The sequence below is a fragment of the Pygocentrus nattereri genome, chromosome 13 (genome assembly GCF_015220715.1).
Source record: "Pygocentrus nattereri isolate fPygNat1 chromosome 13, fPygNat1.pri, whole genome shotgun sequence".
Classification (NCBI taxonomy): domain Eukaryota; kingdom Metazoa; phylum Chordata; class Actinopteri; order Characiformes; family Serrasalmidae; genus Pygocentrus; species Pygocentrus nattereri.
In genome coordinates, this window is record NC_051223.1 from 39,687,616 (window position 1) to 39,700,115 (window position 12,500).

At 42.9% G+C, this 12,500-nt stretch overlaps 1 protein-coding gene across 3 annotated transcripts in view; it reads left to right on the top strand.

Moving 5' to 3' along the window:
* LOC108413183 (zinc finger MIZ domain-containing protein 1-like) overlaps positions 1-12,500 on the top strand; it is a 101,922-nt gene that overhangs the window by 43,831 nt on the left and 45,591 nt on the right. For all 3 annotated transcript variants that reach the window (XM_037544348.1, XM_037544349.1, XM_037544350.1), the window contains exon 3: positions 10,953-11,083. In XM_037544348.1, coding sequence (XP_037400245.1) covers positions 11,015-11,083 — 69 coding nt within the window. In that variant the 5' untranslated portion in view covers positions 10,953-11,014. The remainder of the gene's footprint in view (positions 1-10,952; positions 11,084-12,500) is intronic.

A 12,500-nucleotide genomic window follows, 5' to 3' on the forward strand; every position in this document is an offset into this window, starting at 1 on the left:
CGGTCAGAAATTCCCATAAACACTCCTAACCCTTATGGAAAGCCTTCCAAGAAGAGTTGAAGCTGTTGTAGCTGCAAAGGGTGGGCCGACACCATATTAAACCCTATGGATTAAGAATGGGACGTCACTCAAGTTCATATGCGTGTGTATTGTGTGTATTGATGTATTGTATCATATTGAAAGTTGTAGTTTGTGTATCATCACAGCCGTGTGAATGCAAGACGAGAGACTTTTCATTTTGTTCTCTCTTCCTCTCGCTGGTTATCTCCTTCACCGTCTCTCTCTCTCTCTCTCTCTCTCTCTCTCTCTCTTTTCCTCTCTGTGGTCTGCTCTCATTCACCCCGGTTTCCTCAGCTCTATCTTTATGGCTCATTTCTCTATCTCTCTCTCTCTCTCTCTCTCTCTGTTCCTCTAACAGGAAAGAGCTCATTTCCTGAGGTGGCTGTGGATCAGGGCTGCAGAGCAAATCTTCAGGCCTGAGTGTGTGTGCTGTGAGGAGTTGTCTGACCAACCCGAGCGCAGTCTTAGTTTGCAGTGTTGTAACTGGGTGAGGAGTTCCAGCTGAGGTCATTATTTCATGTTTACAGAGTGCGCGTGAGCACTGAGTGGTTGTTGACAGGCTGACCGGTTGTTGCCGTGGCGACTTCAGCAGTCAAAGTTTGAACAGTGAACAGGTTTTTTTGGGGGGTTTTCTAAGTGAAAATAAGTTCAGAGAACAGATTTAAGCCCTTAAAATCACTAAAGCTTATTATTCAGTAACTACAGGGACTTCAATAGAAGCTGGCTGAGCTACTCTTAGCTTATAGATTAAGGGTGTAATCAAACTCTGGGCCCCCAGCGGGCCCTGGCCCTCTAAGGAGTTAAAGCTTTATACCTTATTTCAGTTGTATAACTACAGGGAAGAAATTTAAATATGGTGTCCTTCTGCACGTTGTAGTTCAACATATTTAAATAAAATAAAATGTAGATTGTGCCAGAACTTTTGCACAGGCCGCATTTTATAATTTTATTTTTTTCCAATATTATAACCAGCCCAAAAAAGCAATCGTGCATTAAAATGTGCTTCTATAGAACTATCGAGGATTTGGTAACTTGTTTTTCGCTTCAACAAAATCAACAAAAAGCGAAATTGACCATGGGTCACTTTTACATAGGACTGTACAAGTGTGAACATGAACATGTGATTATGGGAACATTAGCCTGAACATGTGATTATGGGAACATTAGTCTGGACATGTGATTATGGGAACATTAGCCTGAACATGTGATTATGGGAACATTAGCCTGAACATGTGATTATGGGAACATTAGCCTGAACATGTGATTGTGGGGACATTAGGCTGGGCATGTGATTGTGGGAACATTAGCCTGAACATGTGATTGTGGGAACATTAGTCTGGGCATGTGATTGTGGGAACATTAGTCTGGGCATGTGATTGTGGGAACATTAGTCTGGGCATGTGATTGTGGGAACATTAGTCTGGGCATGTGATTGTGGGAACATTAGTCTGGGCATGTGATTGTGGGAACATTAACCTGGACATGTGATTATGGGAACATTGGCCTGAACATGTGATTGTGGGAACATTAGTCTGGACATGTGGTTATGGGAACATTAATCTGGACATGTGATTATAGGAACATTAGCCTGAACATGTGATTATGGGAACATTAGTCTGGACATGTGATTATGGGAACATTAGCCTGAACATGTGATTATGGGAACATTAGCCTGAACATGTGATTATGGGAACATTAGCCTGAACATGTGATTGTGGGAACATTAGCCTGAACATGTGATTGTGGGAACATTAGTCTGGGCATGTGATTGTGGGAACATTAACCTGGACATGTGATTATGGGAACATTGGCCTGAACATGTGATTGTGGGAACATTAGTCTGGACATGTGGTTATGGGAACATTAATCTGGACATGTGATTATAGGAACATTAGCCTGAACATGTGATTATGGGAACATTAGTCTGGACATGTGATTATGGGAACATTAGCCTGAACATGTGATTATGGGAACATTAGCCTGAACATGTGATTATGGGAACATTAGCCTGAACATGTGATTGTGGGGACATTAGGCTGGGCATGTGATTGTGGGAACATTAGCCTGAACATGTGATTGTGGGAACATTAGTCTGGGCATGTGATTGTGGGAACATTAGTCTGGGCATGTGATTGTGGGAACATTAGTCTGGGCATGTGATTGTGGGAACATTAGCCTGAACATGTGATTGTGGGAACATTAGTCTGGGCATGTGATTGTGGGAACATTAGTCTGGACATGTGATTATGGGAACATTGGCCTGAACATGTGATTGTGGGAACATTAGTCTGGACATGTGATTATGGGAACATTAGTCTGGACATGTGATTATAGGAACATTAGCCTGAACATGTGATTGTGGGAACATTAGTCTGGGCATGTGATTGTGGGAACATTAGTCTGGATATGTGATTATGGGAACATTGGCCTGGACATGTGATTGTGGGTACATTGGTCTGGACATGTGATTATGGGAACATTGGCCTGAACATGTGATTGTGGGAACATTAGCATGGACATGTGATTACGGGAATGTTAGCATGAATATGTGATTACGGGAACATTAGTCTGGAAATGTTCCCTTAATCACATTAGTCTGAGCATGTGATCATGGAAACGTTAGTCTGGACTTGTGATTATGGGAACATTAACCTGGACATGTGATTATGGAAACATTAGTCTGAACATGTTCCCATAATCACATTAGTCTGAGCATGTGATTACAGGAACGTTAGCCTGAACATGTGATTATGGGAACCTTAGCCTGAACATTGGGTTATGGGAACATTAGCCTGAGCATGTGATTACAGGAACGTTAGCCTGAACATGTGATTATGGGAACATTAGTCTGAGCATGTGATTACAGGAATGTTAGCCTGAACATGTGATTATGGGAATGTTAGGCTGAACATGTGATTATGGGAACATTAGCCTGAACATGTGATTACGGGAACCTTAGCCTGAACATGTGATTATGGGAACATTAGCCTGAACATGTGATTATGGGAACCTTAGCCTGAACATGTTTAGAACCCACATGGGTTCTAAACAATAGAAGAACCCTTTTTGGTGCTATATAGAACCATGTACAACACATATTCTGTCAATCTGAAGAACAAATTCACATTAAGCATGCAAATTGTTCCATATAGAACTAATGGCTTTAAATAGAACCTTATTCATTTGCTAAAGAACGCCTGAAGAACCATTTAAGAGAGCCGTTTTCCTTATATTGGCATGAAGTCGACTGCAGAAGGATGGCAGGAAGTCAGAGGAGTCTAGAAATTGTCCCCTCACTGCTGTGAGTGAGGAATAAAGAGAAGCCGTGTTCTGCGCTGGTGGGTCTGCAGTCAGTTGCCGCTGAATGGTTTGTGTTTGCTGTGGCTGTGTTTTCGTTTCACGCGGCAGTTTGAGTCTGTAAATTCCTCTGTTTACTCTCCTGCCTGTGATATCAAGATTGGCAGACCCGTCTGAGAGACTGTGAAATGCGCATGGCCGTAACCTGAGCTGAACAAACAGATTGTGATATCTGCAGGAGAATCTGGATCTCGAGACTCCGAGTACAGGGAGCGTCTCTGCAGGTGGGCTCAGAAATACCACAGTGTACAATAGACGACATCATTCTCTGAACACATAATGCACAGTAAACTGGGCTGGGTGGGAATCACTGCACGCTCTACGACACGATGTTCAAGATGCGACTCTATAGTGACATTTAAAGATTTAAAGCCTCTTTTATTGATGAAAAACTGAGAAAACATCCTTTATTCTTACATATTCTACAAGTTCCTTTGATCTGAGCAGTTTTCAGTACAGTAGGAGAGTGTAATGTCTGGAGTCTCGTACAGTAACTCTTATAGTCGTTTTAGAGCCGTGTTTATGATTCCTCCCTGAGCTGCCGCACTCCTGTCTATGGAGAAAGGGTTTTATATTTATAGCTCTTTTAGTTGTGCCATTCTTTAGAGCTCTTACTCTTGGTAATTCCAGTCCTAAGGGCCCGTTTATGCGATAATTCGAGTATTTAGGGCGTTTACTCTTGGTAATGCCAGTTTTTAGGGCTGTTGCTCTTGGTAGTGCCAGTCTTTAGGGAGCTTATTATTGGTCTTGCCAGTCTTCAGTGGTCTTACTCTTGGTAATCCCAGTCTTTAGGGTGCTTACCCTTGTTAATCCCAGACTTTAGGGCTCTTACTCTTGGTCGTGCTGGTCTTTAGGGCTTTTACTCTTGGTAATGCCAGTTTTTAGGGCTCTTAGGCTTGGTAATGCCAGTCTTTAGGTCTCTTGGTCATTTTAGTCTTTAGGGCTCTAACTCTTGGTAATGACAGTCTTTATAGTGCTTACTCTTAGTAATGTTTAGAGCTTTTATTCTTGGCAATGCCTGTGTTTAGAACTATTACTCTTGAATGTGACAGTCTTTAGGGGACTTATTATTGGCAATACCAGTCTTTATAGCTGTTACTCTTGGTAATTCCAAGATATAGGGCTCTTACTTTTGGTAGTGCCAGTCTTTAGGGGGCTTACTCTTGGTAGTGCAAGTCTTTAGGGGGCTTATTACTGGCAGTGCCAGTCTTTAGTAGTCTTGCTCTTGGTAATGCCAGTCTTTAGAGCTGTTACTCTTGGTAATTCCAGGTTTTAGGGCTCTTACTCTGGGTAGTGCCAGTCTTTAGTGGTCTTGCTCTTGGTAATTCCAGGCTTGTGGGTTCTTACTCTTGATAATGCCAATGTTTAGGGCACTTACATTTGGGAATGCCAGTGTTTAGAGCTTTTACTCCTGGTAGTGTCAGTCTTTAGAGCTCTTGCTCTTGGTAGTGCCAGCTCATAGAGCTCTTGGTTTTAGAGATTTAACCCTTGGTAGCGTATAGAGTGTGTAACAGTATTAACTGGTTGCTAAATTCTCTGCATTTAGTATTCATTCAGTGCTATTTATATATTCGTCCAGAGACAGATAGCGAGAGGGAGAGAGATTAATACCCCGCCTCCCCCCCCCAACACCACCCCCGGCTTCATCAGCTTCAAACTGGAAAACCTTTTCATATTAAAACAGGCGTACAGTCTCTCTGTTTGGTTCAGCCCCAGAGGGAGAATCACACACACTCATACACACACACACACACACACACACACACACACATAAGCACACTCATGCACTTATTAGAGCAGTAAAATGAGTCAGAGAGAGTGTGTGTGTGTGTGTGTGTGTGTGTGTGTGTGTGTGTGTGTGTGTGTGTGAGGTCACTGAGGAAACAGTGGAACTCATTTCTCCGGTGTCTGTCTGTTTAGGAGGAAGAGAGCAGGCTAAAATGTAAGTATAGAAAATATATAAGCAGAAGTGCATTTCGCTGCTGTCGAAACCTCATATCTCCTTTTTTTTTTGCAGTTTTTCAGTTTTTTACATAACGTGAAAAAGCCTGTTGCTCTTTTCATTGTGTCTAAAGTTCATGATGGATGGACTAAAAGAAACGGCCCAAAATGACTTGATAAAAATTCTGGTTCCATTGACTTCCATTAAAAGCCAAGTAGGTTTTTTCCTTCTCCTGTAAAGTCACCATTTTAGACATACGAGGTTTTGTTCCTTTGAGCTGCTGGAGCTTCACTGCTGATGAAAATCCCGCTGCTCAGTTCTGACGGATTCACTCTGATTGACGTGGAGAACGCAGAACGTTCTGCTCAGGGGTCTCAGCTCCTCTCAGACTGAAGGAGCTGGTCAGAGACTCTATGACCCCCTCTTACAGTTGGAGTGTGATTGGTTCCTCGGCGCCTCACGGTTATTAAAATATGATGCTTTGAAATTAATTAATTGAATTAATCTTTTTGAATCACCCTGTATAATCAATACTCCACGTGCAATTCAGGTAAAGATCTTTACAGTGTATATTTATATATTAAATATTTATAATTGTTTATATTGATCATTTTTGTGAATTGTGTTTATGTGAAGGATAGAGTTTATATTGTTTGCCTTATGTTTATCTTTAGTTTTATATATGTCGTCTATATAGGACGTTTATCTGTTAAGTAATTATCAAGGTTAATTACTTTATTAATTCTCTTCTTGTTACTTCTTTTCTTGAGCGCCTTGCTGTGGCTTTGCTGCTGTAGCACTGTGAATTTTATTAAGAATGATCTAATAAAGCATTCATTTGTTGATTCATTGTTGGTTCACGGTTTCGTGTGTGGAAAACTCGACGCCTCTGACTTTTAAATGACTATTTCAGGCTTTACAGGGCGACTCAGCAGAACACGCTCACTGTATTTTAGCCTGTTTATATTCTCCTCACTCGGTAACGGCACTTCTTTCCATTTTAATAACAAGATCATACGTATTGTAGCTTTAAATATCCTAACTGCAAAATGATTTCTTCAATTACTCTGTGTGCTTATTTATATTGCTCTTGTTAAAGTTGCTCGTCCAGCTGTTCCTACTGCTCTGGTCACCCAGCATAGCAGCCTGTTTGTGTACATGTGTCTGGATGTGCTGCACAGCTGTGGTCACCCTGCTGAGAGCTGGTATGGGGTGTCCTGTTTAAGGACGTATTACAGCTTTTTCCAATTGCTAAAACACAGTTTTGTAAACTAGGCTCTTCAATCATGACACTTCATTCATATTACCAGATTTTTACCAGGTCTAACCACCTACACACTGTTGGGCATGATGAAAAGCACTCTCATCTTTAGTAAGCTTTGATTATGCGGAGATAAGCAACGTTTATTATGGGCAAATAGTTCAAACGGTCCAGGGTCATAGAGCCAACACGGATGGATCGGGGGACAGACATGACAGAAACCAGAACCAAACCAGCAGAACAGTACAAACAACAGAACAAAGACCAATGCAAACACCACCAGTACAACCAACACAAAGACCAAACACAAGGGGCAAACACAGGGCTTAAATACACAGGGTAAACGAGGGACAGGTGGAGACAATCAGGGGCGGAGTCATGAAACGAGGGGGCTGGACCAAAACCAACGCACATGGACGGGACTGGGAGGGGCCAATTGTGACAATAAGACTAAAATCGTCCAAATTGTAGAAAATTCTTGGGATTGTTTCCCACACATGCTGCTGTTATTTTTTATTTTTCACCACACAAGTCAGTGCAACATATGCACAGCAGATGTATTTACATTGGAGTGAACAAAAATATGCTCACAAACAACAGTAAACTGAAAAAGAAAATTGCAGAAAAAATATATATAGAAAAAAAAAAGAGACAAGAAAAATAATTGGGCAGCGTCTTCCCGCACAGCTGGGTCTGGCCACAACGCCTCGTCCACATCACAGGCAATATCTTCCCTCGCCAGGCATTGAGGGAAAAAGCGCTTGAGTGCCTTATCCATCCCTGAATCACACCCACATCAATTTCATCACATGCCTCTTCCATAGCCTGCACAAAAGGCATGCACATGAAGGGCTGCCGGTCGTATGCCTTCCACCGCCAGGCCGAAAAGAACTCTTCTATTGCGGGAGAAATGGTGGGTGGTCAGCAGACCAGGTTTGGCCTGAGGCTGCACGATGAAAGCTCACATTGTCCCATACTTCTTTGATGGTGTAACGGGGAGCGAGGAGGCGGACGCACGTGCTGAGATAAGCGAGATTTATTAAGGGCACATCCAGGGTCATCGTCGTAACAGTCCAGGTCCAAGTAACCAATACGGAGAGATTGGCGGGCAGACATGACAGATACCAGAATTCAACAGGACAAGCAGAACATCCAGCATACATCAAACAAAGACCAGCACTAGACTAATGAAAACACAGGGCTTAAATACAAGAGGGTTCACAAGACACAGGAGAAAACACAGGTGAGAATAATCAGGGAAGGAGTCACCAAAACAAGGGGCCGGACTAGGAAACCAAAACAAATGCACATGGAAGATCAAAGCACAACACGAACACATGGACAGGACTGGGAGGGGCCAATCGTGACAGATGGTCTGCATCATTCATACGCTCTGGTGGTATGAGAATGGTGTGGAAGTCCAGAAATGTGAGAATATGGGCTGTGTTGTAGGGTCCAAGGTTGGAGATGGCAGCGCACATTGGGATGTTCCCACCACATTGGCCAGGAACATCTATAATGGCTCTGTGGCCATTGACGTTTCTTCCCCGTCTTCTGGTCTTTGCTAGGTTGAACCCAGCCTCAGCTATAAAGATGAACTCATGTGGGATTGCATGAGCATCCATTTCCAATACTCCCTGAAAACAAAGAATGGAAATCAGTCATTATGGTGTTATCCAGGACACTGGGAAACTGTGTGAGTGCTGTAGTCAATATTGTACTCACATCCACATATGCTTGGCTGAGCTCTTCGTTTCTCTCAAAAGGCGCCTTACAAAGTTGTTTCATTCTGATTTGGTTTCGCTTGCGAATGCGAGCCAGTGTGGACAGACTGACGTGTTGAATGTTGTTGAATATGGGGTTATCTTGGATGATGTGGCTTTGAATGTCTCGTTATCTGATTTAAGCCAAGTTTACAACGGCAGCTTTCTGTTCCCCGGTGAACGTTTGGCCCCTTCCTCCACCCCACCGTGGTTGCGTCTCTCAGTCCTTTAGAAAAACAAAAACAGAGGCCTTGGACTGTGCAGCCTGAAGATATGTCCCCCACAGTAGAGTACATTGTACAGTTATGACAGTGTATGACATCAGCCGTTCATGAAGTAACCAGGTGTCACCCAGCTGATACGCTATGACACGGGGTGTACTGCATAGTGGGAAAGAAATTTTGGTTACACACCTGTACTCCAGTCTGGATGACAGAGTCGACAGTAAAACCTGGGCTGCACTCTCTGTCCAGCCTATCGCATTATCAGCCCATGGTTGATGACATGATCAACTAAGGTTGCTCTGATTTCGTTTGAAAGTTGTCTTCTTTGGCCATGAACTCCTCTACCAACTCTACCCCACCTCTCACTCTTCCTGCCCCTCTCATTCTCAACCTCCCCCCTCTCTTCCTCTCTCTGCAACGTCTTCCATTGTCGCTGTAAAAAAGGTGCTCACCTGTGGTCTTTTTATAGTGCTGACTTCCTGATTGAAGTGGTACAATAGACCGTGGAGGTGTTTGGCCAGGTGGCACATATATTGGCCAATTAGCTCATGTAGTGTCATTTTGAATTGCAGTGTTTTGATGCGTCAAACGTGACTTTATGTCAGATTGCTGTGTCTTATGCAGAGAACCGTGTAGAGCAGACAATGTGTTTAGAGTTCTGGAGGCTTGAGAAGAGGTTCTGCTCTCTGTGTGCCAGTTTAAATACTTGTGCTATGCATGTCATTTTAATGTGTCAGCAAATGGAAAAAACTGTAAAGAGAGGCTGTGGAGTGTGTTAGTGTGTGCTGGAGTGAGAATGGTGTCATATTGGACTGACATGTTCCAGAATATTAACAGTCATGCAGTTGAGCTTTTGGCCCTGTATAAGCCTGATATTAATGACATTATTTTTCAGCTTCAGAGGAAATCTAACTTATACAGCGATGACTTCTCTTTAAATATTGTAAGCATGTGATGCTAATTTGAACAAACACAAACATATAGTCATGCGCTGGGGCTGCTAATGTCATGAACACGAGGCTTTGAGTTTGTTGTTTATTGAGTTTGAGAAAGTTGATATTTCATTATTGAGATATTTCAGTATTGAGGACTGTGTTGGAGTATTGAGGGCTGTGTTAGAGTATTGAGGGCTGTGTTGGAGTATTAAGGGCTGTGTTGGAGTATTGAGGACTGTGTTGGAGTATTGAGGACTGTGTTGGAGTATTGAGGACTGTGTTGGAGTATTGAGGGCTGTGTTAGAGTATTGAGGACTGTGTTGGAGTATTGAGGACTGTGTTGGAGTATTGAGGACTGTGTTGGAGTATTGAGGGCTGTGTTAGAGTATTGAGGGCTGTGTTGGAGTATTGAGGGCTGTGTTGGAGTATTGAGGGCTGTGTTGGAGTATTGAGGGCTGTGTTAGAGTATTGAGGGCTGTGTTGGAGTATTGAGGACTGTGTTGGAGTATTGAGGACTGTGTTGGAGTATTGAGGGCTGTGTTGGAGTATTGAGGGCTGTGTTGGAGTATTGAGGGCTGTGTTGGAGTATTGAGGACTGTGTTGGAGTATTAAGGACTGTGTTGGAGTATTAAGGACTGTGTTGGAGTATTGAGGGCTGTGTTGGAGTATTGAGGGCTGTGTTGGAGTATTGAGGACTGTGTTGGAGTATTAAGGACTGTGTTGGAGTATTGAGGACTGTGTTGGAGTATTGAGGACTGTGTTGGAGTATTGAGGGCTGTGTTGGAGTATTGAGGGCTGTGTTGGAATTTGAGTATGAATTAAGCCTGCTGGTGTGTGTGTGTGTGTGTGTGTGTGTGTGTGTGTGTGTGTGTGTGTGTGTGTGTGTGTGTGTATATATATATAGTATATATTTTAGGTCATCCCTCAGTGCTCTCTAAACAAAACAAGAGTCCTGAAAACAGCTGCAGTTGTGTTTGAGTGATGGATGATGTTATGTAAACAAATAAGGTTTGGTGTGTTTGACTGTAAATATGTAATCTCTCTATCTCACTCTCTCTCTCTCTCTCTCTCTCTCTCTCTCTCTATCTCTCTCTGTCTCTCTCTCTCTGTCTCTCTCTCTCTCTCTCTCTCTCTCTCTCTCTCTCTGTCTCTCTCTCTCTCTCTCTCTCTGTCTTTCGCTCTCTCTCTCTCTGTCTCTCTCTCTCTCTCTATCTCTCTCTGTCTCTCTCTCTGTCTCTCTCTCTCTCTCTCTCTATCTCTCTCTGTCTCTCTCTCTCTGTCTCTCTCTCTCTCTGTCTCTCTCTCTCTCTCTCTCTCTCTCTCTCTCTCTCTCTCTCTCCCTGTCTCTCTCTCTCTCTCTCCCTCTCTCTCTCTCTCTCTCTCTCTCTCTCTCTCTCTCTCTCTATTTAGTATAAATGGCAGGTCATTGTTGATGGCAGGCCCCTAAAGGCCCGAGTATAAACAGCAGCAGCATGGCCTCCTTTACCTCTATGGACAGACACATCCAGCAGACCAACGACAGGCTGCTCTGCATTAAACAGGTAAACAGGACTGTTTAATATCTACAGCAGGGTTTATCTTCTCTCAGCATGCAATGTAGAAGCACCACCAGCAGCAGTGGTTTCCATACAGTGTCTGCCAGAGCCATCGCTATAATGAGGTTGATAAGCAACTGGTAATAAATGAAAATAAATGTCCTCTTTAAAAAAAACACATATAAAGTGCTTAATCCATAAAATACTTATAGGCAGTGAATGTCAGACAGTATTTAATTTGCTTCCACCACTTTAGTAGTTATCTGCCTCGTTTGTTTGGCAGGTGAGTAACCTGCCAGGTGATCAGGGTGATGCTTACTGACATGCTGGCATTGAAGGAAAGCCTTTTCTTGTAGAGGTGGGCGATATGGCAAAATGTAGCATCACGATGCTTCAGTTTTTTACGATACACTATGTGTCACAATACTTATAGTTTTCTCAGGCCGGATTCCATGCACTTCATAATCCGATAACAGCAGAAAATCGAATTTTGTCAGTAATCCAATCAACAAGTTCACATGCTCTTGAGTGGTCAGATAACGGGGAAACTCCAGGTCTGCATGAATCAGACAGTGATCAGATTTCTGCTTTACAACCAGCCGATAAACTCAAAGAAGAAGACGTGACGTAAACGTGACGTGAAACTCAAACTCCATACTGCAGCTTTTAAAAAAAAACATTGCACCACTTTATCTGAAAATATGAACGTGCATCATCTAGAAGATGAAGGTTTTAGCGTCGCTCCAAAAGTGCTGTACTGCGTCTCGACGGCGACGCTGTTCACTTATTTCCGGTATTAGCGGCTGTTTCCCCACATGCTCGGACTGAGACATGCGAAAGAAATCAGAGTAAGAGTTCACATGCACTGAGAAATCTGATTACTGAGGGAAATCCAGCCTCTTCATCAGATTTCTAGATCAGACTGTGCTGTTTACACGCCCATCTGAAAACTCGTATAACCGCAGAAATCCGATTACGATGGGATTATTAACATATACGCGCTCTCACTGTCGCACTGTACCCGAGTGTGCAGGACTAATTCTTTTTTAATGAAATAGGCAGCTGGGCAGTCTAAGTACTGATAATGTAATTATCACAATAGCGATAAATGTTGTCATATTGCGGAGCTCTATCTTTTGCGCCTTATTTCAGAGTGGAGTAGAACAGCGATGGTCCGCAGAGACGGGAACTAGAGCTGAAAGACGAGTCATTTTATATTGAAATTGCAATATGAAAGAGCTTATATTATCAGCAGCATTGTCTTCACAGATTTTAAGCGAGGAGATGTAATCCAATAGCTTGGAGCTCGAAATCTGCCTTTAAACGAGTCAGACTAGTGAAAAGCAACCAAATGGTGCTCTTAAAACCTCCGTCAGAAGAAGCGGATTTGCTGGCGTTCTTGGCCGGAATAACAGGCCTTAAG